Source organism: Numenius arquata, chromosome 11 (genome assembly GCF_964106895.1).
Source record: "Numenius arquata chromosome 11, bNumArq3.hap1.1, whole genome shotgun sequence".
NCBI classification, from domain to species: domain Eukaryota; kingdom Metazoa; phylum Chordata; class Aves; order Charadriiformes; family Scolopacidae; genus Numenius; species Numenius arquata.
This window is the reverse complement of record NC_133586.1, coordinates 41,082,288-41,108,234: the sequence shown is the minus strand read 5'-3', so window position 1 is coordinate 41,108,234 and position 25,947 is coordinate 41,082,288. Positions and strand designations below refer to the sequence as shown.

General features: G+C 39.0%; 1 protein-coding gene across 1 annotated transcript in view; it reads left to right on the top strand.

Annotated features, from left to right (window-relative positions):
- The window catches only part of SPOCK1 (SPARC (osteonectin), cwcv and kazal like domains proteoglycan 1), a 301,716-nt gene that overhangs the window by 160,904 nt on the left and 114,865 nt on the right, over positions 1–25,947 (top strand). Inside the window, exon 4 of the mRNA XM_074155458.1 lies at positions 16,088–16,202. Within this exon, the coding sequence (XP_074011559.1) occupies positions 16,088–16,202 (115 nt within the window). The remainder of the gene's footprint in view (positions 1–16,087; positions 16,203–25,947) is intronic.

Below are 25,947 nucleotides of genomic sequence, written 5' to 3'. Positions count from 1 at the left end.
GTGGACAAATTTTAACATCATTTTGAAGCTACATGAGTTATCTAGATGTTGGTAGTTATGTGATGCTTTTAAGATTTCTTCTTCCTACATTGCTCATGTATATGTTCTGTATGAATGCGCATTGTCATCTTTACATTAATTTGGAGAAGCTGATAAGTGAAGCATGCAACAAACCCACTATTCTTTATTAGCTAATTATCTGGTTGCAAGTCCCAGCATTCAGCAGTTCAAGCAAATAATGTAGATATGAATTATTCATTTCATGAGAACTGCTGTAATGGGTAAGAATGAAAGATTCTAACTAATCCGGTCTCATCTTTCTGATAGCACCATCAAGTGTGAGCAACAAAGATACTGGAACCATAACAGCAAGCAGAAATGGGGTCATTGACCCAAACTGTCCCTAATGTTTGGCTTCCATTTTCTTTTCTAGAACATCGTATGAGACGTAATATGTATTGCCAAGCTACCAGCTTTACCATGGTGGCAAAATGTTTATGTCTACTATTGTATTTCCAATTTGTTTCTTTTTTTAATGCATTTTTTCTTAAATGTGTGAACAGTAGAGTAGAAGTATTTTATCCTCCAACTGACCAAAGCTGCTGTTTAGATAAGCCTTGAGTTTTCCTACCTTCCCCCTGGTCCAATCTTATCGATCACTTAACAAAGCCCATTTACAAGCAGAAAGTGAAACCCTGATCCCAAAGAAACCAAAGCTTCCACTGCTATATGATAATAGCTAGTGTTTCATAATTAAAAAATAAATAAGGTGTAAAAATACGGCCATTTTTAAATTTGTACATTCTCTGATAGTACTTCCCATACAGGTATTGGCTCTTCATAGATGTTAACATTTCTCTGGCATTTTTTAAGGCTGCCAGTTAATGCCATCAGAGGAAGTTGTAGGTAAACAGAGTTTTACAGGTCAGCACTCCAGCTGTAACACTCTGGGATTTTAAGCCGATGAAAACCTATTTGAGGTTACTTACAGAAAAGAAAGACTGTATGATCACTTTATTTCACTACAAAAACATGACAGTCTCCTGCCAGTAAAAATGCCCATCAATCTTCCATACTTGTAGTCATGAGCCTGCTGAGCTTCCTCTTCATCTATGTGCTTTCTCAGGCTGCCAGGAAATAGCAAGGGTCAGTATAGCCCTTCTAGCTGCCACCTTTTGGCTTTGTCATGTTTCACTCTAAAGCCAAATTATCTGGAAATCTGCCTGAAAATTGTAGTTAAGTGATGTGAAATTTAGACACGCTAACAAATTACCAGTAGCAGAACATGCTGAGTTTCAAATTATCCTGCAGCCTGAGAGACTGCTAAATTAATTAGCTAGATAGAAAACTTCAAGGAGGAGCTATTGAGACAATGCACTGAAAGGAGGAAAGAAGGATCTTTCTTCTGAAACAATGACATTGGCACTTGGGACACCTACTGTTCTGAAGTGTTTGCCAAGCCCTTAAATATCCTGTCTATATATTCATGTCGGTGTACCATCAGCCACCTTCAACAGACATTGGGAGCCAGTAGTAAAGGCTATACACGTACTAATGGCCATGTCCCATATAGATTCTTCCATGTTTAGGGGGCCTATTATGGCTAATAAATATCTTGACTGTTATTGACTGTTCAGCTTGCATTAAAAGACCTGATATGGTAGTCTTCCTTTAGAGAAAAAAACAAATCACAAAGATTTGTGGGCCATTTAAAAACCTATAGGGCATGAAATTGATACTGTGCGAGAGAGAGAGAAAGGAATTCCCTCATTAGGTCTTGCACATTAGTTCAAAGGCTGTTGCTCTAGTTTAATCTCAGTTCTTGTGATATATCCTCGTGGCTCATTTATACCAGACATACACATGGGATAATGCATTAAGATACTGATATTTCTTTTAATTTTGTTTTTTTAATGTCTTCATGGTTTTTGTATGCATATGTATTGTGTATGAAGGAGCAAGGGACGATTGTGTAAGTAGCTGCGTTAAATACCCTGGACTGAAACGCTGACTGCCTGCTTCCAAACTGTGCTGGATAACATAATGGCTCTCAAGCATTATGGGCAGAATTACATTTTTACTCTGTTGTTGATGAACTTACAGTGCTGAACACTAAGACTGCCTCTGTGGCAGCAGCAGGACCTGATGTGACAGTATTTCTTCCCACGGCTTGTGATCCAGCCACTTGGACTGTAACTTAACTGCTGCTCAGTTTGTACAGCTGTTCCCCACCTCTATATCTCAGTAATGAAAGTTATTTTAGCATCCAAAGTGTTGAAAAGGGGTCAGAGCACAGAAGATGAAGCTCTTGATTAGTTTTTTCTCTCCTGAACATCTAGCAAATTCAAGTTGTCTACAGTCTTTGCTCTGACATGACTTAAAGGGGATGAAAATTTTGAGTTAGGTTTTCTGGCAGCGACTCTATCCTGCAAAGTACTATGAAATCAGCTGGAAAAGTGATCTTGCCCAAATTATAAATGCAAATTCAGTCATTATGTCAGACAAACACATTTTCTCTGAACAGATTTTAATGTTTGATTACGGTAAAATCAAGCTAAACTCATTTTCCAGTTCAGTGTCTGCCCAAGTAACACAGGGGGGTATTGCAAACCCCATGGGGGAGGAAGGAGGGATCAGAGATGCTCCCTCATTGTCAGTCCTTCTTACTGTACGGCTTGCTCCACCCTCTTCTTGCAGTAGAGAAGAACTCTTTGTAGTGATGTACCCTTATTAACATGTCAATTTACTGATTAAAAGCAAATAGAAATATATCCTGTAGAAGAAGCAGTGGGATGGATAAATTGTGCTGAAATACAATTTCTGTTCCCTTAACACCACAGCATGTTTATATTAATGGAAACGGTTTTTTTCTCCTTAATACTGAGGTCACAGTTATACTGGTTCTGAGTGTCATTTTTCAACAAGGATCTTGTATAAAATTGGAAAACTGTCTGGCATTATTTGGTATTCCCTGCAATCTGAGATCCACTGCTTCTCTTCCTGTGTTTTCCATATTCACTGGGAATGGTGAAGTCTAGAAGGGGAGAGCAATTACAGGTAACATTTACATCTTTTCAGATCAAAACTGAATGAAGGGAATTCATTTAGAATTATAGGAGTAGTTGCTGCCAGTGTCTTCCCTCTTTCCCATCTCCTGCCTCCAAACAACTGTAATGCAGTTTCTTGCTCTTCACATTATTCTTGTCTCACATTTGGGGCCATGCCTCCAGATATGTCTAGAGATAGATCAGACAAGTTGACTCTGGAAATATAATACATATCTTCCCTGAAAGGGAGTAAAACCCAGTTTCCAATTCCATTGTTACTTTGTGTTTGAATTATTCAGCATTACTGATAGACATGGTTTCATTTTATTGGAACTCCATGTTTTATCTTTGTTCTAATAAAAAGTAACATGTACATCAGGAACCCTGAATAATTCAGTGTTACTTCATAACTCAGGAAGCTTACTCTTTTTCAAGGCACTTCTTGCCTAGGTGTTCCAGAAATGAAGCAATTCTCTTATGAGCAGTTGTTCCTGTTGTAAAAGTGGATTTTAGCTACCATGCTGAGTGCAAAGTTACAGAATTTGCTCTTGTATTGCCTGAGGCAGCCTCGGCTCTTTCTCAGTGGGAAAAGGAGACAAACCAACATTTTAGCTATTCCAGGCAGTTACTTGAGTATCTACAAGGGACTGTTCAAACTTTAACTTGATAAAAGATCTTTTTTCAGAATTATTTTAGCTAAGTATTGGCAAGAGAAATAGCATTTCTCCTCTGTCAGATATTGTCTTCATCAATGTATAATTTCTTGAGAAACATAAAGCATTCTAATTAAACTGTGAATACATTTAAAGCCTTCTAAACGTTGTTCTTGTGTGTTTAAAAATTGTTATCAATCACTTATCAAAAGACATATCAGGATGCCCTGGAATGCATTAATGAGACTAGAATTTAGGCTGGTATGCGTTTGCCAGAGAACTATAAAAAACCAACTGCAAAGTGTGTTGATTTAGCAGCGGCTCTGTAGAGGTGATCTTTTGTTGTTGAAAATTAATTTTGAGGTCTCAAAACCAAGAGAGTGTGAATTCAAAGTTGATCATCAGTTTCCACACTTCTGGAGCAACGAAAGCGTAGAGAGAAAAAACCCTGTAGAAAGAACCCAATATTGTTGGTTTTTTCCTTCTGTATGTGTTGTTCTACAGGGCTGTTCAAAATCTGTAACTTCATCTTGTCATTGCTATCGTACCACTAGACACTTCTGAATTGCAATGCTAATGCTCTTCCTCGTGACCCCTTTCCAGCCCATTTGACAATCTGCTTTTTCCACTTCTGAGGTTGGTTGCTTCTTTTACCCTTTTATTTCATTCTGTGCAGAAAAGTCGCCAATCTCCTACTGTTTAGAAGCTCCCAGTCTCCAATTTTCTGCCTTTGTCACCATTCCAGCAATTGCTGGTCAATTCCAGCAGAGTGGAGTTAATTTTTACAAAATGATTTTGTAGTTTATGAATTTTCATCTTTATTTGTTTCACATTAGAGATTCTCTCTTGCACTGTGGAGTGAGGAATGGTGTTAGATGCTCATTTTCACAGCCGCTTGTTTCTGTTAAACTAATGCTAGAGGAAGGAATTCTTTTTGCTGTATTTATATTTACTATACTTCAGAACCAGCCAGAACAGGTGTTTTTCCCTTCATTTATTTCCCATTTAGACCTCTTCCAGATATCAATTATATGACTAATTGATTATCCATAGAGGATCTTCATCTTTTCCTGCTTAGGTAATTCCTCTCAAAAACAATGAAAATTACATTAAGTTACAATCTATTAGGCTGGCCAGCCCCCACCCAGTTTACACTTTTGATGTGTTTTGTGTTGTACAGATTTCTAGATCATGTACAAACCGTGGGCAGTAGATGCAGCACTCACCCTGTAGGGTCACATCATTTTGTCATGTCTCATGGCTGTGACTCTCTATAACTTTAAAATTCTAGTGTTTTCTTCTGACAATAAGTTATTTACCTGTAAATTTACAAATCTGTGAACTTTCCATTTCATCCCTAATCCAGGGGTGTTCTCCAGAATGCTGCCCATCTTACAAGGTTTTCCATTGCGGTATCAGGTTGGCAGGGACTGAAATCGCTATCTTTTCATAATGAAATCAGTCTATAAAAAGTCTTTTATTTTTGTGTTTGTTTTGCTCAGTGCACACTAAAACTAATGTAATGTGGAAACAAATCTTCCTTTGTTGATGTAGGAAATAAAGTGTTTTGCCCATGTTTCCATGGAGACAGTCAGACTGCCATAAATGAACATGAAACAGCTCCTTGGTTCTGCAGAATTTTGCTGTTTTGAAATCATTACATTACAAGTCATTCACAGGGGCCCCTTGCTTGTGTTTTGTGATGCCTTCCAAGAGTCCCCGGGTGATTTCTAGACAGGTAAGTATTACTGTCCTCATTTTAAATACTGAAAAAGGCAGGGAGGTGTAGAGTGATGAACTTGTTTATCCAAAGTCAAAAAGAAGGCAATGACGGAACAAGAAGACAACGTAAGGGTGTCTGTCCTTGCCCCATTGACTAGAACAGACACTGTCCACGTGCTAAGATGCTAAAAACAAGTGTGAAGTTGGTAGTTCTTCCCTGGCAAACTGTTTTTAAGGAATTCTATCCGTATTGTACCTTATTAATTAAGCATAAAGCAAGCTCCTATATTTTATAATCGGTAGTTGATAATGTTTGGAGCCAAATTCTACTTACTTTATCCTAGCAAATAAAACAAAGGAACTTAATGGAAAAAGTAGAGATTTTCTCATTTCCAGGGCTGAATGTCTTATCTCATTTAACATTTAAATACGAGTGTGTAGAGATACGCAGGGTGCCTGGCTGGGAATTGCTGTAACTGTAACAACATTGACATTCAATCTGTCGACAAATAGAGCAAACTCGACAGCCTTTCAGAGCATTCATATCCAGAATTTCCATTGCCTGCCTGGCTCTCTACAATGCTATGTTAGAAAAGAATTGTAATTATGCATACTGAAATACTGAGTCCTAAAAACAGCAGTTTGATCCTCATTTTTTACTGTTTGCTGATGGAATCCATAATAACAGTAATGCACGTTTGCTTCTGTGTTACCTCTAAACATAAACATTAAAAACCACATTATTCATGTTTTCAAATGAGATTTAATGACATAAAATATCTAATGGAGAATGATAAAATTTGATTGGTAAGAGATTTTTCTCTATGAAAAACACAGAGGGGTTCTATATCCGCTTATATTTGTTTCAGTTTGATTTTTTTTCTACTCATAGTTCACAGTATTACACTTAATTATAGTTCTTAATCAAGAAGTTGGAAAAGGGTTCAGTTTCTCACAAGCTAGCTATCTGATTAAATCACGGTAATTTTTTTCCCATTATATTATTGCTTCAGTTAAAGTATAAATTACAACAGCCTCAGAAGTATTGCAGAAGTGTTTCATGACACATGATGCAACCTCTCTCCAAACAAATCAAAATATGTGTTTGTATTCATCTGAAATGGGAAAGGTGTATCTTTAATTATGCACGAATAATTTAAAATATTGTTTTCTGAAGAAGGTATAACCTGTTTTGTTTTCATGGGTCTTGGAGTAAAATAATTTGTATTAAATGAAGTCCCACTAAATAAATGATAATTCACTCCAGTGTAATAGAAAGCTGAAATGGTCTAGGTCAGTTCACAGGAAAAATTATATTTTTCATTTCAAAATTACCAGAGGATTGTCAAGTCTAAGCATTGAGAAATATCAAAGCTATCTTAAATATACTTTCTTTTTTTTTTTTCTTTAATAATGATTTGGAGTCTTTTTATTGCTTTGATTTTTTAGAATCTTTGCAGTTTATGTTTTCAGTATATCCCCAGCAGCAATGAGAACAAGATCTTACTGGCTTTTGGAAAGAAAACCAAAGTTTCTTCTGTTCTGGAGATCTAAGGGAATCAGCCAGTATTGCAGGACCCAAGTTCAATAACGGATAGAGAAATTGCAATCTCAGCTTCTTACAAAAATCAAATCTGACTTACAATCATTTCACAGGATGTTATCAGCTCCCCAGTTCTACCAGTGTGGAGATCCAAGTGCTTTCTCTCTCCTTTCCTCACACCCATTTGCTAGAAAATTGAGCTTGAAAGTCTGAGGGAGCATATTTCCTTCCCAAGGAGGTTTGGCTGGGCTTGGGGCACCCAAGGGGCAGGGGGTGGAATCAGTAATAGCTCTTCTGCAGCAAGAGCCACAACTGCGGTGGCAGAGCCCTGACAAGCTGGTGGGATGGAGATCATCTGGAGTGAGTAGCGGGATGCCTGGGGTTAGAGACGCTTGACTGTGTTGTTACAGAGTACCTTTGAAAAGCAAGCGGAGAACTGATGCTGACCGAAGGAAACAGTTGTGTTTTTAGCTCTGCTCCTGTGCCGAGCATCTGTTCAGACAGACACTGCAGAACTGTGTCCTCCCTGCAAGGCACAAGCAGAGGTTTCTTCATTTTCTCGTGTTCCACCAACTAAAGATTAGAGCGATCTTTTGAAGCTCTACTTCCATCCCAGGGAGCTTAAAGCTGCATCACCCCAGGGGTTTTTGGGACTCCAAGACAGAAACTGTAGAGCTGCTGTCATTAAACATATGCCAAAGCCCTGTGAGTCCCGGAGAATAGGGTTATTTTTGTACCCTCACTACTTCCTGCATTTAATAATTGAACAGAACATCTGACCAATGTCCTGTCTGTGAGCTTTTTAGGTCTGTTTTGCCTTCAGCTCATCGGGATATGCAGAAACACACCCTCGGGTATGACACACGCAGGCACAAATTATCACATAGTGGAAGTGCTTAGAATTTAGAGAAGCAGGATGGTGCCGATGCCAGGTCCCACAGTACTGAACTGCTGCCAGTGCCCTGTGCTGGCACTGGATGGACCTTTCCCTTGCAGGCAGGAGAGTTGTTTGTGCAAAGAGCACCCGTTGCTAGCTGGAAAACAAAGCGGGGACGTGGCTATATTTGACAGCTTCTTTTTTCCAGCGTAGGGAAGTATTTGAGATACATTTGCAGTATATTGAGATAGAAATTATAACAATTTGTTGTCAGAAATCAAACCAGCAGCTTCTCTTTTATGACTCTTCAGAAAATCAACTCTAAACTTATGTCTCTCTACTAGTTGCTAGCCAAATACCTGCGTTGTGGGTGGTGACTGGTTATCACACCCACCAATGGAAGCACATTTCCTAACTTACAGTCCTATCTTTTTTTTCCCTTTTCTTCACTTATTTTCACTGCATCAGTTTTCTGTATATTTGACAAGAAAATTCCTTTAAATACTTGGGTTCTTATCCTTTGCTTCAGAAAGCATCATCGAAAAGATGCTTTGAAGCATCTTTTTGCCTTGGATAGCCATCAGCAGTGTCAAAAGCAATTATATGTCAGTAATAAGAAATGATTTTTGAAAATGCCTATAAAAATTAAAATAGATGTTTCTGTGCACTATACCAACATCTTCAGCCCCTCAAATGTTAGGGTGCTGCAAAACAAAACTATACAAAAATGCTATGCAGTGATGGAATAAACGCTGACAGTTTGAGATGTTACTTTTTAACTGCCTTGAGAAATTCCATTTACTGAAAATAATTCACATACATGTTTGAAACATTCAGGCCTACGGTAATTAATTTTCAGCTGAATTGATTTCTGTATGGAAATTGCTCTGAGTAATTATGCAGAGAGGGAGCATGTGAGAGAGAAAGAGAGACTTAAATATCTGAGCTTGTTAATCGAAGACATGTTCTCCCCTAGACTTGGGGGAGGGCTAACACCAATTTTCTCCCTAATGAAGCAGAATGATTTATGCCAAGATTTGCAGAAGCAGAATAAAAAGCATTGGTAATTATTTGCAATTGATATTGGGGGGTGGGGATGGGGGTGTTGTACTCTGTTATTTAATAACATTTTTTAAACCAGAATTAACAATACCAGCTCTGAGAAGAAATGTTACACTGAGCCCCAATAAACAACATAATCCTAGCCACTTACCAACCTGTAAAATAAGAAAATCTGGGGAATGGGTATAGGCAGAAACCTTTGAATAGCTCTAAGAGCCTGGAAGTGCATCCCAGGCTTACTTGGATGTTTGTTCACAAGAGGGCGATGGGTAAGTCCCGTTGCGTTTGGGTTAAGCTCCACTTAAACTCAGCAGGTGGATTGGTTGTAGTTTACCTCTGGAGCATTGAAAACTATCATGTTTTCACAGAAGAGCAGAGCGATGTTCACTTGAGTGCTCTTTAAGTCAATATGTATGGCCATGTTCACATTAAGGAAAAAAAAACATAAATTCATCATCTACTTTAAAGCTGAGTAGAAGCTCTAATTCTGGGGGGAATCTATGGTTTACTTCGGACAACTGAAATGTGAAAACCCAAACTGTTTTCAGCCATCATGTGTTAGCCATCTTGAAAGCATGCCTCATTCCTAGCAAAAATCAGTGGCAAAGTATGTAGGGATTTTTATTAATACATATTTAAGGTAGCTGCATGGCTTCTTACATGTTTGCTATACGATGGTTTTCATGGAAGTATATAGTAAAATTCCTCCAAGTCACTACTTGGCTGCTTTGATCACACTTTCTCTTTGGCTGTAACTGTGCTGTAAGTGGGGACAAGGTGCTGATTTGAAACGTTGCCTCTTAGATCTGAAGTTTGACGTGACCTGCCGATTGAGCTTCGCGCAGAGTGGGGAGGAAGCCAGGTGAGGAGTCACCCTTCCGCCCAGCCCAGCCCATGGGCACATCTCTCTCGCTCCCGTGCCCTCACTGCTGCCCTCTTTAGCCAGGAGCTATGCTTTCCTTCTGGGGCTGGCTCCTGGAGTGTCGCTGGAATCAAGTAATACATAATAATATTGAAATGCACACCTATAGTGTCATGCGTCATTAAATTGAGAGACTTTGTTTTGTTATCAATCTTTTCTTTTTTTGTCTTCAAATATGCACCAGGAGCTCTGTGTCACAGACAGCAGGTCTCTTTTTCCAGTTCATCGTACCTTTCTCAACAGATGTTCTTCTTTTCTCATATAGTCAGAACAGTTCCAAGGGGATTGCATAAAAGCAACGGCTCTTGACATTTCATTATGCAGAAGTATTTTTGTCATTGAGTGATCATAGTACTTATTGTCAGGCAATTTTGAAAACAAAAAACCCAATATTTACATAATGCCATTTCTTTTTGATTGTGTAGTTTGTTTCAGCTCCACTAAACAGCTATGAGTTTGAAATTACTCTCTTCCCCCAACCAAATGGTCATAAAAACAAAATCAAGCTCATAAATCTTGCTGTGAACTAGTTGTACAGTTTCTGCAGGATTACACATCCGTTGCTGCAAGACATTGAAAGTATTTATTTGTTATCACCCTTTTAAAGTCAAATGTGTGAAAAATAAATTTACTGTGTTGTGATTAACACAATGACCCACAGCTGCAGCATATAGATCTACAGGCTTATAGAGCAACTTCTCCCTCTACTGCCATTGTCTGAACTAAGGAGTTTCCTCCAAGTCATAAGTCTTCTTTTATAGTGGTAATATATAAAACCACAAAATGTAATAGAAAAGTATCTCAAACACTGTTGTTAGGTCTTTGTCCAACACTGATTTATATTGCAAACTCGCAGCCTCTGGTGAATGGTGCAGGGAGGGGGGAGGAAAGTGTGTACAGTTCATAAGCAAATGTTCTCTGGTTGGCTTTGTGGAGCTGGGAGGGAAAGGGATTTGGGATGCAATTGGTGTTTTTAATCCCTTTGTTATTGGAAAGAGATGACAACGTACTGTTAGGAGGTCATTAACGGTCTGATGAAATCCCTGGTGTTTCTTGTTTACCAATTATTCTGGTATCCCTGTGAGGTGACCACATAAGATTTTTTAGTTTTAATAGGGAACTTAGGTTGCTGTGCATAATAAAAGCTTGACTAGAAAAAAGTACTTTGTCTCTTAACAACAGGAATTCTGATCCTGTAGTTGCATTTTGTGTAAATGGGCCTGGTGTAGGTTTTGGGTCACTGCGTCTAAATGAAAGCTTTTTCCCTTTGTGGTGCAATCCACAGAACCTATAGAGCTAGCAGACCAAGAGTCTACAATTTTCCTTAAAAAATGTTTTGGCCAATGAAGCAGAAGCTTTAGCCCATCTAAACACTTCTTCACTTTTGCTGTGCCAGACAGGAAGACACTTCATAGCTCAGGTAGCAGGATAACTAGCCACAAAACAAATGTCAGTGGCAGAAGCATCTAGGTGTTAGTGAGGAAGAGTAAGACTTTTGAGACGAGATAAAATGACAGAAATCCTAAATTTTTCTAGGGTGAAAAACTTCTAAAAATGTTTATATAGAGAGAAGTGCAGTACTGTATTTCCCTGTATTTCAGCCAGATGTCTCCTGGGATGGATGCTTCCCTTGGAGACAAAGTGTGCAGGGATTTAACAACATGGGAAAAGCTCCGGATAGGAAACTATGAAGCCTGGATTCACCAAAAGATGGGCAGGGTGACTGGAGTGGGTTTTCATCAAAGAATTTGTGTTCATGTGAAACTGTTAATTTCAATATTGACTGGACACAGATGCCCTCCAAAAGTTTTGGACCAGTCCTCAGCCACTGCTGGGTCAGATTAACTAACGGTATTAATTTCACCTTCAGTCTCAGTCTAAAGAATAAGTGGAAAAATACTCATTTATTAAAGCCAGGCTTAAGGTATTTTGTTATTACTGTGCAGACAGACCTGAGTACCTGTGCAGACTCTTTGATATAGAAAAGGGATGGCTGTAGTTTTCCTTTCAAGCTGATAAAATAACATCTTTATAATTAAAAACTTCGGAGGTTTTTTTTTTCTCACTTCTCTTCCCACTTTCATTTATTTATTTGTACTTTTGGTTCTTCATTTTCAAAGATTTCATACTCATTGCTTTAGGACAAAAAGAACTGTGGTGACAAATATGGTTGTTATGTTTCATCTTATTCCCAAGGGTCTTTTCTTCTGCAGATGATGAGCATCTGCTCCTAGTCATGTAGAAATCTGATTAACAAAGCATGATCTTTGATTAGCATATTTCAGAAATTGTTTCTTATTATGATCTCTCCTTAGGGCGTGTGTTGCTTAGCAGTAGAACAACCTTCCAAACTTATTTAACATGTTGAGGAACTTTGAAGATGTATAAATCCCTATTTTGACCTTTTATGTTCATATGGATCATGCATTCTGCGTAAGTGGTAAAAAATCTCGAGAAATAATCATCCACATTATGGATCTTTTTGCCGTCTTCTGGCAAAGCCCATGGTTTTGCTTGTATTGAATAAATTTCCTTCTACTGTTTTGAACTGTATATAAGGGCTGTTTGTAATGAATAAGAAATTATGCTTCTCTAGTTTGTTCCATTTAAGGACCTTCATAAGCTTTTCCACCATGAATGAAATAACTCATCCAACACACAGGTGGGGAAATTTTTTTATTATTATTATTGCCAGCATTATTATTCTTTTCAGATTTTAGAAGCAAGACACTGAGACCTGATTTAAAAGGAAATAGTGACCGGGATTTCTAACATCTTTTCCCCATTCCTTTGCGTCAAACTGATGACCCTTCAACAATATTTTCCTTTCTCAATAGACAATTTTTTAATTGCAAAATATTTGAAAGTTGTGTTTCTTTTAACAATAATGTATTGTGTGATGCTGTTTCAGAATATACATACTTCAGAAGTGCATGCATTTCTATTGCCTTAGAAGACCTAAGGAGCATCCTAAAGTGGATGTAATTCTCCAATTACAGTAAAGTTTACTATGAAAAAATGCTAAGTATTAAAACTCTGCATGATGTCACATAGACCATGTGGGCCTAAATCTTGCTTCTTTTATTCGTGCCAAATTAGTATTGATTTCCAAAGCTAAACCCACAACCCCACTTATGCAGGTTCTGGCCGACAGAACACTATGAGCACTGGGCCAGAGAGTGCTCTCCAGTAATCCAACAATGTTGGCAGATATTAGCCCTGGGCTCCTAGCCAATTTGCACAAGGGTTTCTGTTGATGCAGCATTTTGCATCAAGGATGGGTCACCAGCAAAAGCAGACAACACGCTTGTGCTCGAGTAAAAGAGCAAGGCCAGCTGCAAGCCAGCAAAAGTTCTGGTCATTAAATTTTTTTTGTATGGATGTGACGTTTGAATTCTATCAGCCCACTGAACCTACGTTCTGGTGACTCTTCAAGCTCCAAGTGGCGCTTACCCATTAAAGGCTTTGCAGAAGAGGGTATCTCACTCTGGTTTGCAGTTTAAGAATATCTAGGTAGATGGATAGGTAGGGAAATCATGGCTTGCCATTTCAATCCCTGTCAAATACCTGCCTCAGTCTTTAACTCAGTCTCCAGTGAGAGCGAAGGGAGAGGATTAAGAATGTCCATCTCACCTCCTGTGTTCTAGGAATGTAAAGAGCAGGGACTAGGCTACTGCTCATCTGCCTGTTGGTCTGACTTAGAAAAAACACCAAAAGGCAACAGCAAAACACCCCTGAAGAGCCTTTTCAGCCTTTGGTCTCCCCAGTGGGACAGACCCTGGCCCCTCAAGCACTGCCCATGTATTTTCCTAATGGCAGCTCACTGCATGTTGCCGCCTTGTTTGTGATGCAGGAAACAGATGGTCTTTTCTCCTTCCTTGCTCACTTCACCTTTTCTATCAGTTTTAATGGCTTTAAAAGAAAAAGCTTTTAACACTTCTGTTTTATTTTTATGATTTCCCGTGTCTTGCACCAAAGGCATTCCACTAAATACATATGCACTAGTGATGCTCAATTGCCCATCACAAGTGTGTAATGGGTGTTAATGTGGTACCAGCTTGTCGCTACGGCTGTTTTAACCGACACAGAACAGCTGCAGCACTTCAGCACTGCAGGAAAACAGAGTCCTCTGCTTCTTGGAAGTACATTTATAAAGAAATTTGGTACACAGTAAACTGAAACTCCTTATACTTCAAATAGAATCCTTTAAAAGTTTGTCTGATCATTCAGTAAAAGTGGGAAACTCAGTTATCATAATGTGCAATAAGAGCTTTACACGGTCCCAAAAATGAGATTAACAGTTGCCCATTTCCAAGAGCATCTCATTATCTGGGGAGGGATGGGAGAGGTAAGATGGAATTTGAGGATGCATTGAAGAGGAACAGGAAGTCAAATCCATGGCAAAATATTGTCAAAAAAGATCTCATCTAAAAATCACTTCTTAAAGGTGCAGTTTCTCTGTATGGCTGTGATGTCCCTTCTGAAGTACTCACATAACCATTTTTTGAATATTTGTAATTCATCCAGGCAGATACATCTTATTGCTGATCTTCAGAAGCATCCTTTTGTGAGAGAATGAATTTAGATAGATAGCCTTTCAAATGGGACTTGATTGCACGAAAGTATTTGTAAGAGATTTTCCCAGGTGGGATCAGCGCTCTAATTGGAGCGTATCCTGCATAGCACTGTATCGCTTCTCTTTTTTTTATTTCAAGGATTACCAAATCACTACTCATTTAAGGAAGCAGCCTATAGAAGCTTGGCAGGGGCAGGCAGGCTTGCACACTGGCAGGACAATAAATATGGTCTGTTGAGCTTCTGTAGGGATCAGGATGTTGCTCCAGCGCCTGCCCCGGTGCCCAATGCACCATCATCTTCTTGCCTCTGTGAAGGAGCAGCTCCTGCCTCCACTGAGATCAGATCCTCTTGTTCGCTTTGGGTGCTAAACAGCATCATCCCAAACCAAATCCTAATTTTACCACATCAGGCCTCTGATATGTGCTTAATATCTTCATTTATTTGAGGGGAGGAGAAAGGTATGTGCAGTGTTTGTGCAGTTCTAGTAAAACCTAGTGTAATATCCCATGTGCTAATTTCTTTATTTAGTGTTAGGAGACAGTTTTATAGAGAGAGAAAAAAATGAAGGGCTTCCTCAGACTCTCCCTGCACCTTTCTCAGTCTTTTTGTTGCATCTGGGGAAAACAGTTTATCGCAAGCTAAATGAGCATCTTTGCAGGAGCCTCCTGTTAGAATATTGGCACCGTGTCGCTGTGCTGTTCCAGTCTCTGAGTACTCTTGTCAGATAAGTGGGGGCGGGAGGGGTGGGGTGTGTGCATGTGCACATCTGTGTTAATTTTGAGGGTTAATCCTTTCCAGTGCAGGATTGCATGTCACTTTTGTGCATTTTCCAGACTCTTGACTAGTTGCAGTACATCAAATATCCATCACATTAACAGGAGAGACATGAGACATTCCCTTTACTGCTCCCATGTCCTCTTCTCCAGCAACTTAAGAATTGTGGAGAGAAAGATTGCTCACTGAATATTCACCCTGGGGCTGGCTGAAGGACTGAAGATATATTTCTCAGCAACATGTCCCTGTCTGTCCCCAGATCCTATTAGGCTCCTGTTTGGCTGTTGGAGAAAGGGACAAAGCAGCAGTGATTGCTCCTCAGGGAACAAAAGCCATAGACCAAAGTGGGGATGCTACCACCAAGAGGGGTAACATTGGATAGTGTCAGAAGGAGAATAAAAAGTGTGAGAACTGACTTTAGAGGAAGAACTTTCCCTGGGAAGTATCAGCAGGGACAACAGCTTGGGCATATTTGCTCTGAGATAACAACACATCATGCTCTCTAATCCCACTTCCGACAGCACCGATGCTCACATAAAATGTTATAAAGAAGCCCAGGATTATTTTACTGTTATCACTGCTATTCTACTTAAACATTTTAAGTACAGGAGAGGCTTATCTGTAAAAATTAAAAATAATTTCTACAAAATAATACACCTATTTTGGAGTATCTGTGAAATTAAATTTATTAGCACTATGCAGAGTCTTTAAGCTCTTCGTCTATCTTTCTACTTATACATCTCTATTTAGCATGCAGCCTGAAAACAACAATACATGCTATAAAGTGGCAAAGTATTTATTCACTCATATGTGGGGTTGTTCATTCTAACCGTTTGTCATCTGTCAACCAAGAGATAACTTTATATGCATTTCTCACTTTTTTTTTTTAATATGTCTGTTTTTTTATAGCCCTTGATCCATCCAAAGATCCGTGTTTGAAGGTGAAGTGCAGCCCACATAAAGTGTGTGTCACTCATGACTATGAAACTGCTATTTGTGTAAGCCGCAAGCAGCTGGTACACAGGTAAGGAAACTTCATGTTGTTTGAGGTTTTTGCGTCTTCGGGGACATCCAGTACGATGAGAAGAAGTAAAATGAGAAAGCTCCAAAGTGAACATTAAACCCCATAATTTAAAAACAGAAATATATCAAACCTCTGCTTAAATTTGGTAAAAGACTGAAAAATGTTGGTAGAACTTTGTAGAGCATCGCCCTGGGGAGGCACATAATTACAGAAAGCTCCAGATCTGATTGTTGAATGACTGAATTAAGAGCACGTGAAATAGCTAATATGTTAAAAACTTTGGCCCAGATCTTCAAATTAGCTTCAGAACTTCACTGAGAGAAGCTATTCACAAACAAAGAAAAGTCTGCTGAATATAGGTTGAAATATGCTATGAACAATCAAGAATGAAGAAATTTATAAACAAATTTATAGAAAATAAACTAACATTGCCCTATTTTGGACGCAGAACAAGTAGAACCAGTAAGGAAACTGGTCTTGAGTAACTCCAGAATCTCTTTTAGTCAAGACTAAGAATAGAACTGAAGAAGTAAGCCCCTGCATTTGCCAACAGATGTTGAATAAAACCTGTACGGCTGTAATGGGTAATGCTGAGTGGTTGTACCTTAAGAAAAATATGTTGTCTTGCTTTCATTATGTTTGACTGATAAATCTGGGAACCGGTCTCCAATTTTTTTCCCTACTTAGTAGAGAAGCAAAAATTTGCCTGTAAGAATTCGGGTCCCTAAGTGGTGTTGTCGGCTGAGATTTGAGTTCCACAACTGTTTGAGCCAAACTAAATTCAGGATGATCTGATTCTTGTGTACCAGTACTACATCTCATCGTATCTCACTGCTACCTGGCTGAGGAAGCTAATCCCGTTAAAAAAAAAAAAAAAAAAAGTCTTTGATTTATAATACGAAGATAACGGTATAATGTGCATGAGGCAGTATGTTTAACCTTTGGTTTCCAATATGGAATGAAGCCTAGAAGGATGTTAGGAGTGCGGCTATGTGCAGTGCTTACATTCTAATGACATTTTTGGCATTATGTACCTTACATTTTCTAGTTAGGATGATCTAAAGCACTTGCGTTATATACTAGTCCTTATGATATATAGACATAGATGTTGAGCCAAATGCTTTCTGAGCTATTTCCGGTATTTAATGTCCCAAAAGCGGTGAAAATGGTACATAGTAATGGTATAGAGGAGGAGCTGAATATCCCTTTTTTCCAGAAACCAGGCAGTGTTTCATGTGATCTCTCTATGATTCCTCCACTGCCTGCAGCTATTTCAGCTAACCTTTGAGTAGCACTGTGCTATGGAGATGAATAGAAAAGTATTGAAAACTTACTTTGAAAATTCTCCAAACAATTTCCAGCAAGTTTTTTAATGCTGAAAGAGCTACTGCTGATGTGTGATAGTGGCACATATGTCCCCAAAGTGGTTTTATTCTCAAAATATCTGGCTACCCTTGCCTCAGAGGGTAGACGTGTCAGTGAGGAAAGTAACTGGGCCAAATTCTCTGCCGATTGGAGTCAGTGGAGTCACACCACGAAAGATTTTCATCTTTAGTTCCACAACATTCTGTTCTTTTTTGTGTGCCTGACCTGAATACCACTGAATGTCTGACTCCAGTCCTATTTAAGGCTGTGTTAATCAGGAGTAAACGCACTACAAGAGGTGGAGTTGCCTCCATTTAAAACCAATGAAAGCCTGAATACATTAGTGTGGGGGCATGTATGGTGAGAACCATGGCATAACTCAGCACCATTGCGATTGCGTTGCGCATCTGCAGTGCTTTCGGGTGTGCTCAGAAGGATTTTCCATTTCATGCATCATTATCAACTTACTGTGGTGGCTTTACAAAGCACATAGGCTCAGCAAAAAATAATCAGGAGAGCAACATCTTGCGTTATTGCTGAGGTTTCCAGGCAGAGCTATGCTGATTTGTGTCACCTGGTTAACTCGCCGGCTGAAGAACTGCAGCACAAGGAAACTCTATTTTTCCAAATGTAGTATAGCTGACTTGGAAATCACCAGTGACAACGCGGTGCCATTACTGTTTCATTTCCTTTGTGCTGGAATGCACACTTTTTAAACCACTGCAGGAATCCAATAACAGAGTATAAAACTGAGTTAAATGAAAAATTGTTATTTTACGTTTACTCAGACCCTGGTTCCGTGATGGCTAACTCATCCTGTAAGGCTTTCGGGCAGAGCAAGCCTCATGCCTGTAGAGTAAGACACATCTGGCAGCACAGCTGTCACATATTGCACAGTGCTGTGGCTTCCATCCTGCCCCTGGTGGATCTGCTGGATGTGGGATCCCCCGACCCAGCTGGCCGGGCACGTGGGGTGGGTGTGTGGGAGAGCAGCTCACGGTGCTGGTGGGTTTGGTGGTGGGTTACCCCAGGGTGCCAGAGGAGCCTGCCAGAAGTCCCATACCCCAGGGGCAGCCTGGCCCCTCCTGTGCAACCTCCTCCTTCCCTGTCCCTCTTTCCCTCCCTTCCGCAGTCACCTGGTGACAAACTCTGGGTCTCGAAGATAAGGGAGAAGATGTCCAAGAGGTGTTTCAGACAGATAATAGCATTTTGTCAGCACATCCTCGAAGGCGTTTACAGTACAAATTGAACAGGGCATTAAGAGAAAAGGCAAGACTGAGCAGTGATTGAAGAGTGTGTAAAAGATAAATTTGAAGGTACCTTCTTATATGCTTAATAGCCCTTGGACTAATGATAGAGCCTTATGAAATCTTTTGTGTGGATTAAAAACCTCTTTCAATTTGGACATGATCTATGAGGAAGACTCTTTATTAGTTCAGTTTTGCATGAAATGCAGTAGTTAATATCTCTCAAAGATTTCTGATACATTTGCAATCCTGTTAAAACTTCATGCCATTTGTCTCTGCTGGTGTTGCTACTGCAGCCGATGGGAAGGAAAGATGTCACTCTTGGACTTTTTTGAAAAGAACAGAATGAGAAAACAGGATTGATGAAAAAATAATGGGCATATTAACATGTCCAGAGTTTGCAGCTTTGTTCAGTCCATTTAACATGCAATCACCAATTAGTTCATCACTGCGGTGTATGTCGCTCACAAAGGTAATCAAGCAACGTCTCTGCTTCTCTGCTGTGACTTAGAAATCCAGCTATTCACTCAGTATTTCTTCAGTACTTTTGAGGCTACTGCTGCTGACAAAAGAGGCCACTACTGAGTTCCTCACAGATTTTTTTTTAAGTTCTGGGCAAGTTCCCAGGTAAAACATCTGTTCTTCTAAATTACGCATCAAAGGCTTGGTCTGACCAACGTGGCAATGCTGGCAACTCAACGAGCAGGCAGAGCTCCCTCTCTTCCTTTACAAATCCTGCATTTGATACACCATTCCTGGTTAGGAAGGACCTTGTTGAAAACAAGTCCAGTAAAGCATCCCCATAGGTGAGACTCAGCATTTTCGTACCGCTGCTGTTCTGTGTGCCCTTTGTGTGCTTCAAATTGTATCTAAAAGGGAATTCACAAATGAGGGAAATTAATAATTGCAAGAATGTCAGTGACCCACCTGCTTTCAAGAACTGCTCGGGAGCATTACAGAAAAATCTTTGACCACAGTAAACGCACTTTTAGGGATTTACTGAAAAATTGTGCACGTAAGCAAGGATTTTAACCAGCACTATTCCTCAATGTCTATGTATTAGATAAACAGTTACCTTTTAAAATGTACTAAATATAGGGCATGCAACCCCTAACCCTGTTGCTTTGCTGTCCTCTCTGACTCGTGCTCATTTGTGTTTTCCCTTGCTCTGCTCCTGGTTGCTAATGAGGGTTGGCACAACACCAAGCCCTCCTTTGGGGGCAAGATCATCCCATGCTGAAAACCTGACTCCCACGTTCTCGGTGCCCTGACCGATGGGAGGGAGGGCTTGTTCCTAAGCTCGTGGTCTTTAATTCCACATGATTTATGTGGCAATGTTTATCAAAGCCTGAATACATGAGCAATCTATATGAGGTGCTGTAAAAAAACCAAACCTGGGAGATGATTAATTATCTTTGGATCTACTAATAACGTCCGTTTGTTCCCCAATTAGCCTTGCTGTGTTCATAGCTTTTTTCCTACTCTCTTGTTCATTTTCATGCTGATTCAGAAAGGATTTGTTGTTCATTTGTGTATTAAGTACAATTCAGGGAAGAAAGCATATCCCAAAGGAACTTTACATTGCTCAGCTTCCTGTTGGTATATTTATCGCTGTTAGTTATATGTGTTTTACTTGTATGTATTTTCTCAAAAGGGCTAACACAAGCAGCAAGATGGAAGAACCCAGACAATAGTAGGGCAAGTGTCACTATCTAACTTCTCTGCAAATCCCTGCTTTTCTTTCAGCTTGACCTAAAATGAAGAGGGAAAGGATGTACCTCCCTAACAGGGTGAATTTCTCCCATTTTATTGAAATCTTGATGCTTTTTTGTAAGCTGGCAGATGCAAGACAGGCAAAATTATGCAGAAAATCTGGAAAATCTGCTGTAGAAATGCTGTTCTTTCAATTATTATTTAATCTTAGCTGAGGAAAAATGCGGTTATTTTCCATGGTGCTGCAGTAGAGCACAGGTTCATCCATCGTGGGTAGGCAGCTTGCCAAAAAATGTGTTCTGGGACACTGTGGCCTTCCTGGAGTAACAGGACTCCATAATTTTAATGGTGAGATGTGGGACTCCACTCAATAATTTAGGATAATACAGCTCTATAATAAAATCGTTATGAAGATTAAATTGTTAATGTATGCAGAAAACATAAATATAAAAGTTACTTTTCTCGTCCCCAGAGTTTTTTGTAAGTTCTGGGATGAATTCACAGTTATGAGTTAAGTTTTACTGAAGATTTGTTTATGGGCACCAAATGAATTCTTTTGTTGATTAACATTTTCAGAGTTAAGGGAAGAAGACTGCCCAGTTCAGAGCAAAAAGAAAGTGTTTTGACCATTGTTTTAGATGAAAAAATAAAGCCATTTCAAATTTGTTGGATTTTTTTTTTCCAAGTAACAAAACAACAATATTTATGTCTCTCGGTAAACTGTTTTGGTGTCACTAAGTCTGATTTTCTCTAAAAAAAAGCATGTTTTCATGCAAAACACTTTACCCACTCCTAAAGCTGAGCATTGATTTCTCTAATCTACTGGCATAGATTTTTGCTTCAGAAGAAAGAGTGTTGATATATTTGATTAAACACACACTCACAGAAAACAACTGATTGCATTAGGTTTTTTTCAAACAAATATATCGTACTGGGGAAATTGCCAAAAATTAGGCTTGTTATTCCCAAGGGTACCTCTGACAGAATCTGGGAGAATTATTTTAATCCTCTATGAACTAAAGTTCTAGACATGAGCAGGATGGAGTAAAAGGCTTTTTTTTTTTTTTTTTTGTAATTTGTAAAATTTAGTGCATTACTCTGTAAAGACAATTATTCTTCCTAATATCTAATCACTCATGGTACATTGCACAGTTTAACTGTAGCTCATGCTGTTTGTCCAGAAAAATAAATGAGAATCCAGAAAAATCAAAGAGAGCGGGGCCTTTGAGGTCACAGCCGAGTACATCACATAATGTGATGTGCAAGTGATGTGTGCAAGTCTTTAGAGAAAACTTGCAAGCTTTTAAAAGTATTTCATCTCTGGACTGCCTCACAGCAAAGACATGCCTCTTCTGCAGTGCAAACACTTTGGATTTTGCAGCAGACAAGTAACAGACACATGGAAATCAGGAATGTTTGTTTTTCTTACGTGAGCTAAGTTGCCTTTTAGTAAGACAGAGAGCACAGGGTATGACGGGCCATCAATCTACAAGTGCTTGAGGGGACCACTGAATATTAAGAGAGAACAGTGTAAGAGTCTGGCTCCCTCCTTTATTCCGCACTGCTGTTAATTTTAAAATTTTGATTATGAAAATTACGATCTAAGCATGAACTCCCAAAGGTCAATAGCTTTTCCTCTAAGACAGTCTCCATCTTTAACAGCCCAGGATTTAGTCCAAGGATGCTTAAATATTGGAGCAGCACTCACTGTTTTTAAAATCAGGTGTTACTCTGCTGAACAGGATAATCTGTAAACTGTAGGTCTCGTTCTCCAAGTGGTCCATTCCTCAGTTTCAACTCTGCCTAAGGTAAATTGCTTTTAACTAAAGAGACCGTAGGGAGAGTCTGTGGAGGGACTGTCTTTCATCAGTCATGATGATATGAGCTAGTTCTGTTCTGAATCATGGGAGTGACCTACTTGCTGCTGGCAGTTTCTGTACAAAAATCCTCCAGTTTATGATTTTCTGGAGGAAGCTGGCTATGGTATCTCCCCTCAATAGACAAGACTTTGTGTATCTTTTAGGCTGTTTTCTGGCTTTTCTTGAGCTCTAGATATGCTGTTGTTTTCAATGTATTTCAAAACTTAGAGGTAAAAGACCCCTGAACATTAGCCAACATGTAGAAGAAAAGATCCACTTTACTTGACTTTAAGAAAGGCCATCATCTTTAAAGCTGAATTCAGATATGGTTCCTGACTCAGAGAGAAATGTGCCCAAGTTTTGCCTGATGCATTTTGGCATTTCCATGCATTTTCAAACTTCCACAGAAAAATGTAGACATGCTAAAGTATCATCAGGCAGAGCACAGATATCTCCCATGGAAACTGCACAAGATTGTCACCAATAGCCCAGATGTGAAACCTTCTGCATCCCAAGGCCAATTAGCCACTCTGCGCTTCACTCCCCAGAAATGGTAACTCATTGTTAGTTATGGTTCATCAGCTTTAGAGCTCATTAGAGTAGTGCAAGGTGACTGTCCCCTATTGGACATGAGTAATTTTTGAAATATATGATAGTGCACAGCTCTTATTGTAGTGGATTTTCAAGTGTATAGTCCTCAGCTCTGTCTGCTCTGGCAATAGCAATAGATGAACTTGTTTTTGCTATCAACAGGGGATTTACTGTATTTTATTCACAGTCACCAAGCACCTGGCTGCTGGGGTCAATGTCTTACTGCTAAGGTCATTGTGTTTTACTGCAGCTCCTGTCTTACTGTGCTGTACTTTCCTGTGAGGATGCTGCCAGCACAAAAGGAAATACAATGGTTATTGAGACATTCTCCTGCTGCGTAACTCCCTTTAGACCAGCATCAGAGCACTCACTGAAAACCACCTCAGTACCTCCGGATACATTTGCTATCATCAGAAAGTTATTATACTGAATAGAATAAGAAAATAACCTATTATCTTCTACACTTTAATTAACATTTATAAATAGTTTGCACATTTACATATAATATTATTGGATGGGTTGAATATCGCTTTGTAACGTCCCTGCTCTTGGTATTTCTAGTTGTACGCTTTTAGCAGTATATAAAAATGGACCAGAAATGACTTCTTGGATCATTAGGTCCAATCCCTCCACAACAGTATCAGAGAAACTTTTTCATTAGCCTACCAAGTTTTGTCATAAAAATAATAAGGTTTATTGCCTCCTCTATTCCATTTGGAAGAATCCTTAGCATCTCAACCTGTCTGGTTAGAAACCTGCTAATATCCAGCCTAAACTTATTCAAATCCAGCTAAAACTTCTGGAGTTTTCCTCAATGGTCCCCCAGTACTTATTTGGAAATAATGACCTTCTGTGGTTTTGTTAGACTTAGCAAATGCTCTTACTCTTTTCTTATAAAAAAGTTCCCTTAAAAAGACATTCCTCTTGATTTTCTCAGTTTTCCTCTGTAGCAGAGCTTACTGGGCTTGGCTGCTGAGATCAGTAAAGAAATGAAACCCAAAATTACCACTTTGTCTTCTTGCTATTTAAACTTTTTACACACCTTTAGGCATTATGTTCCCGCTGAGTCATTGCTTATTAAGATTTTAATCTTTATTTCTTAAATTAATCCCCTCTTTTAAGTTCCTGTTCATCCATGCCTGCTTTAAACCTATGGTTGTCTTTCCATGAGCCCCAGTAAAATATCTGCAATTCGGAAATCCATATTCCAGGTGGGCTTTCAACTGAGCTTTCTGGGGAACGGTTCTGGATTTGATGTTCTCTGTACCTCTGGGTTGATATACAGTCCAGAATTGGGTAGATACATGTGCAATTTGCTGTTTCAAGGATGTGTACATAGCATTCTTCATTTGTGTTCATCTCACTAGAAGCATACAATAGCCAAAATTACTTTTCTCTGAACAAAACATTTTTAATTAGCATGATAACAAAAGGAGAGGGAAGAGGGAGTTTGAAATAAATACAAGCTATAACAAGCTGAGCATTGCATATAAACTATATATAAAATTCAATGTTTAGAGCTCTGAGATCTGACTAATATGAAACTTAAATGTATAATGGTGGAAAATGCATGTCTGAAGGTCAATGTGTGAATATTAATGTTGGACTTGATGATCTTAAATGTCTTTTCCATGCTAAATAATTCTCTAAGTCTATGATAAGTTTGTGCAGCAGATTCATAGGGAACGCAAGCCAGCAGGAGAACTTAAATATACGAAAGATAAAATAAGGTCAACACAATGTTTCTTCTTTAATAGTTTTACTATCTCAGTGGGTTCTTTTGTTGACTGCAGAATTAGTCATATATAAATCTCTTGATATAGCTCTTATCAGCTTGTCAAGAGCTAACATCCAAAGCTAAGTTAGCGTCCAAAAGCTCCTGTTTCCCTTGAGATATCTGGAAGAAGGCTGAGTTAAAAGTTCAATCACCTCCTCCATGGCATTTGTCTATTCCTGACTTGGTTTGTGAGCTGTTTGCAACATAAGGAACGTTGGCTTTTTTGTTGTTTGGAAAGCTCCTCTTGCTCACACTGAAGTGAGCAAGAAATGAAAACAGTAATTGGTATAAATGTCATCCGTTTGGCAAATGTCAAGAGATTTGCCAACAAATGAATAATGAACAAATGAATAAAGTTGGATGGGACTCGCTGCCTTTGTATCCTTGTCCTGTAAGAAGACGTTAGGCTTTGCGTATAGAATAGCTTGGTAATTCCTGGGTTTGCAATGCTTTTTCAAACAACCTTAACACATCATCATTATCACTATTATTAAGATGCAAACAGGTAGGTATATTAAGATGTGGGACCCCAGAGGACAGCTCTGGAGGCTCTCCACACACCTGTCAGCAGGACTACATCTGACCATTGACCTTGTAGGTCACATACATGTGTTATTGCCTTGAGCTGTTGGCTGACTTTCTCTGTGACTACATTACTCCTCACAGGACCTGGAGTCTGCAATCTTTCTGGGTTTCCCATAGCCCAGTAGATTAAGGATCTATTTCCCAATTCACGCTCTTTGTATTTTTTAATGCTAAAAGTATTAACCATAGGATTGCTGGAAACAAATTTGTAATAATATTTAATATGTGGCTGTATTTTTGCTGTTTATTCTTATCTTAAATTGTTGACTAACCCAGTCAGTCAGAAATTATTATGTAGTGTTTACAAATGACCTCCAATGCTCTGAAAATTATTCTGTATTTATACAATAATCTGTTTACTGGAGATTCTAAATTTATTGCTGGTTTTTGCTGTAGAAGCCCCAGGACATGAATGTGTTCAGTGGAAAAATCTTTTTAGTGCTAATAAAAGGCATGCTTTTGTAAGATTGGGACTGATGTTTACAGCAAAGGAATTTTATTAAAGCTTTTCTTCAATTTCCAACATCCCATTATATTGGAAAAAGTATTAAATGGGCAGCATTTAAAAATCTGCCTTTTGATAAATGGCATTATATATTCCAATTGCA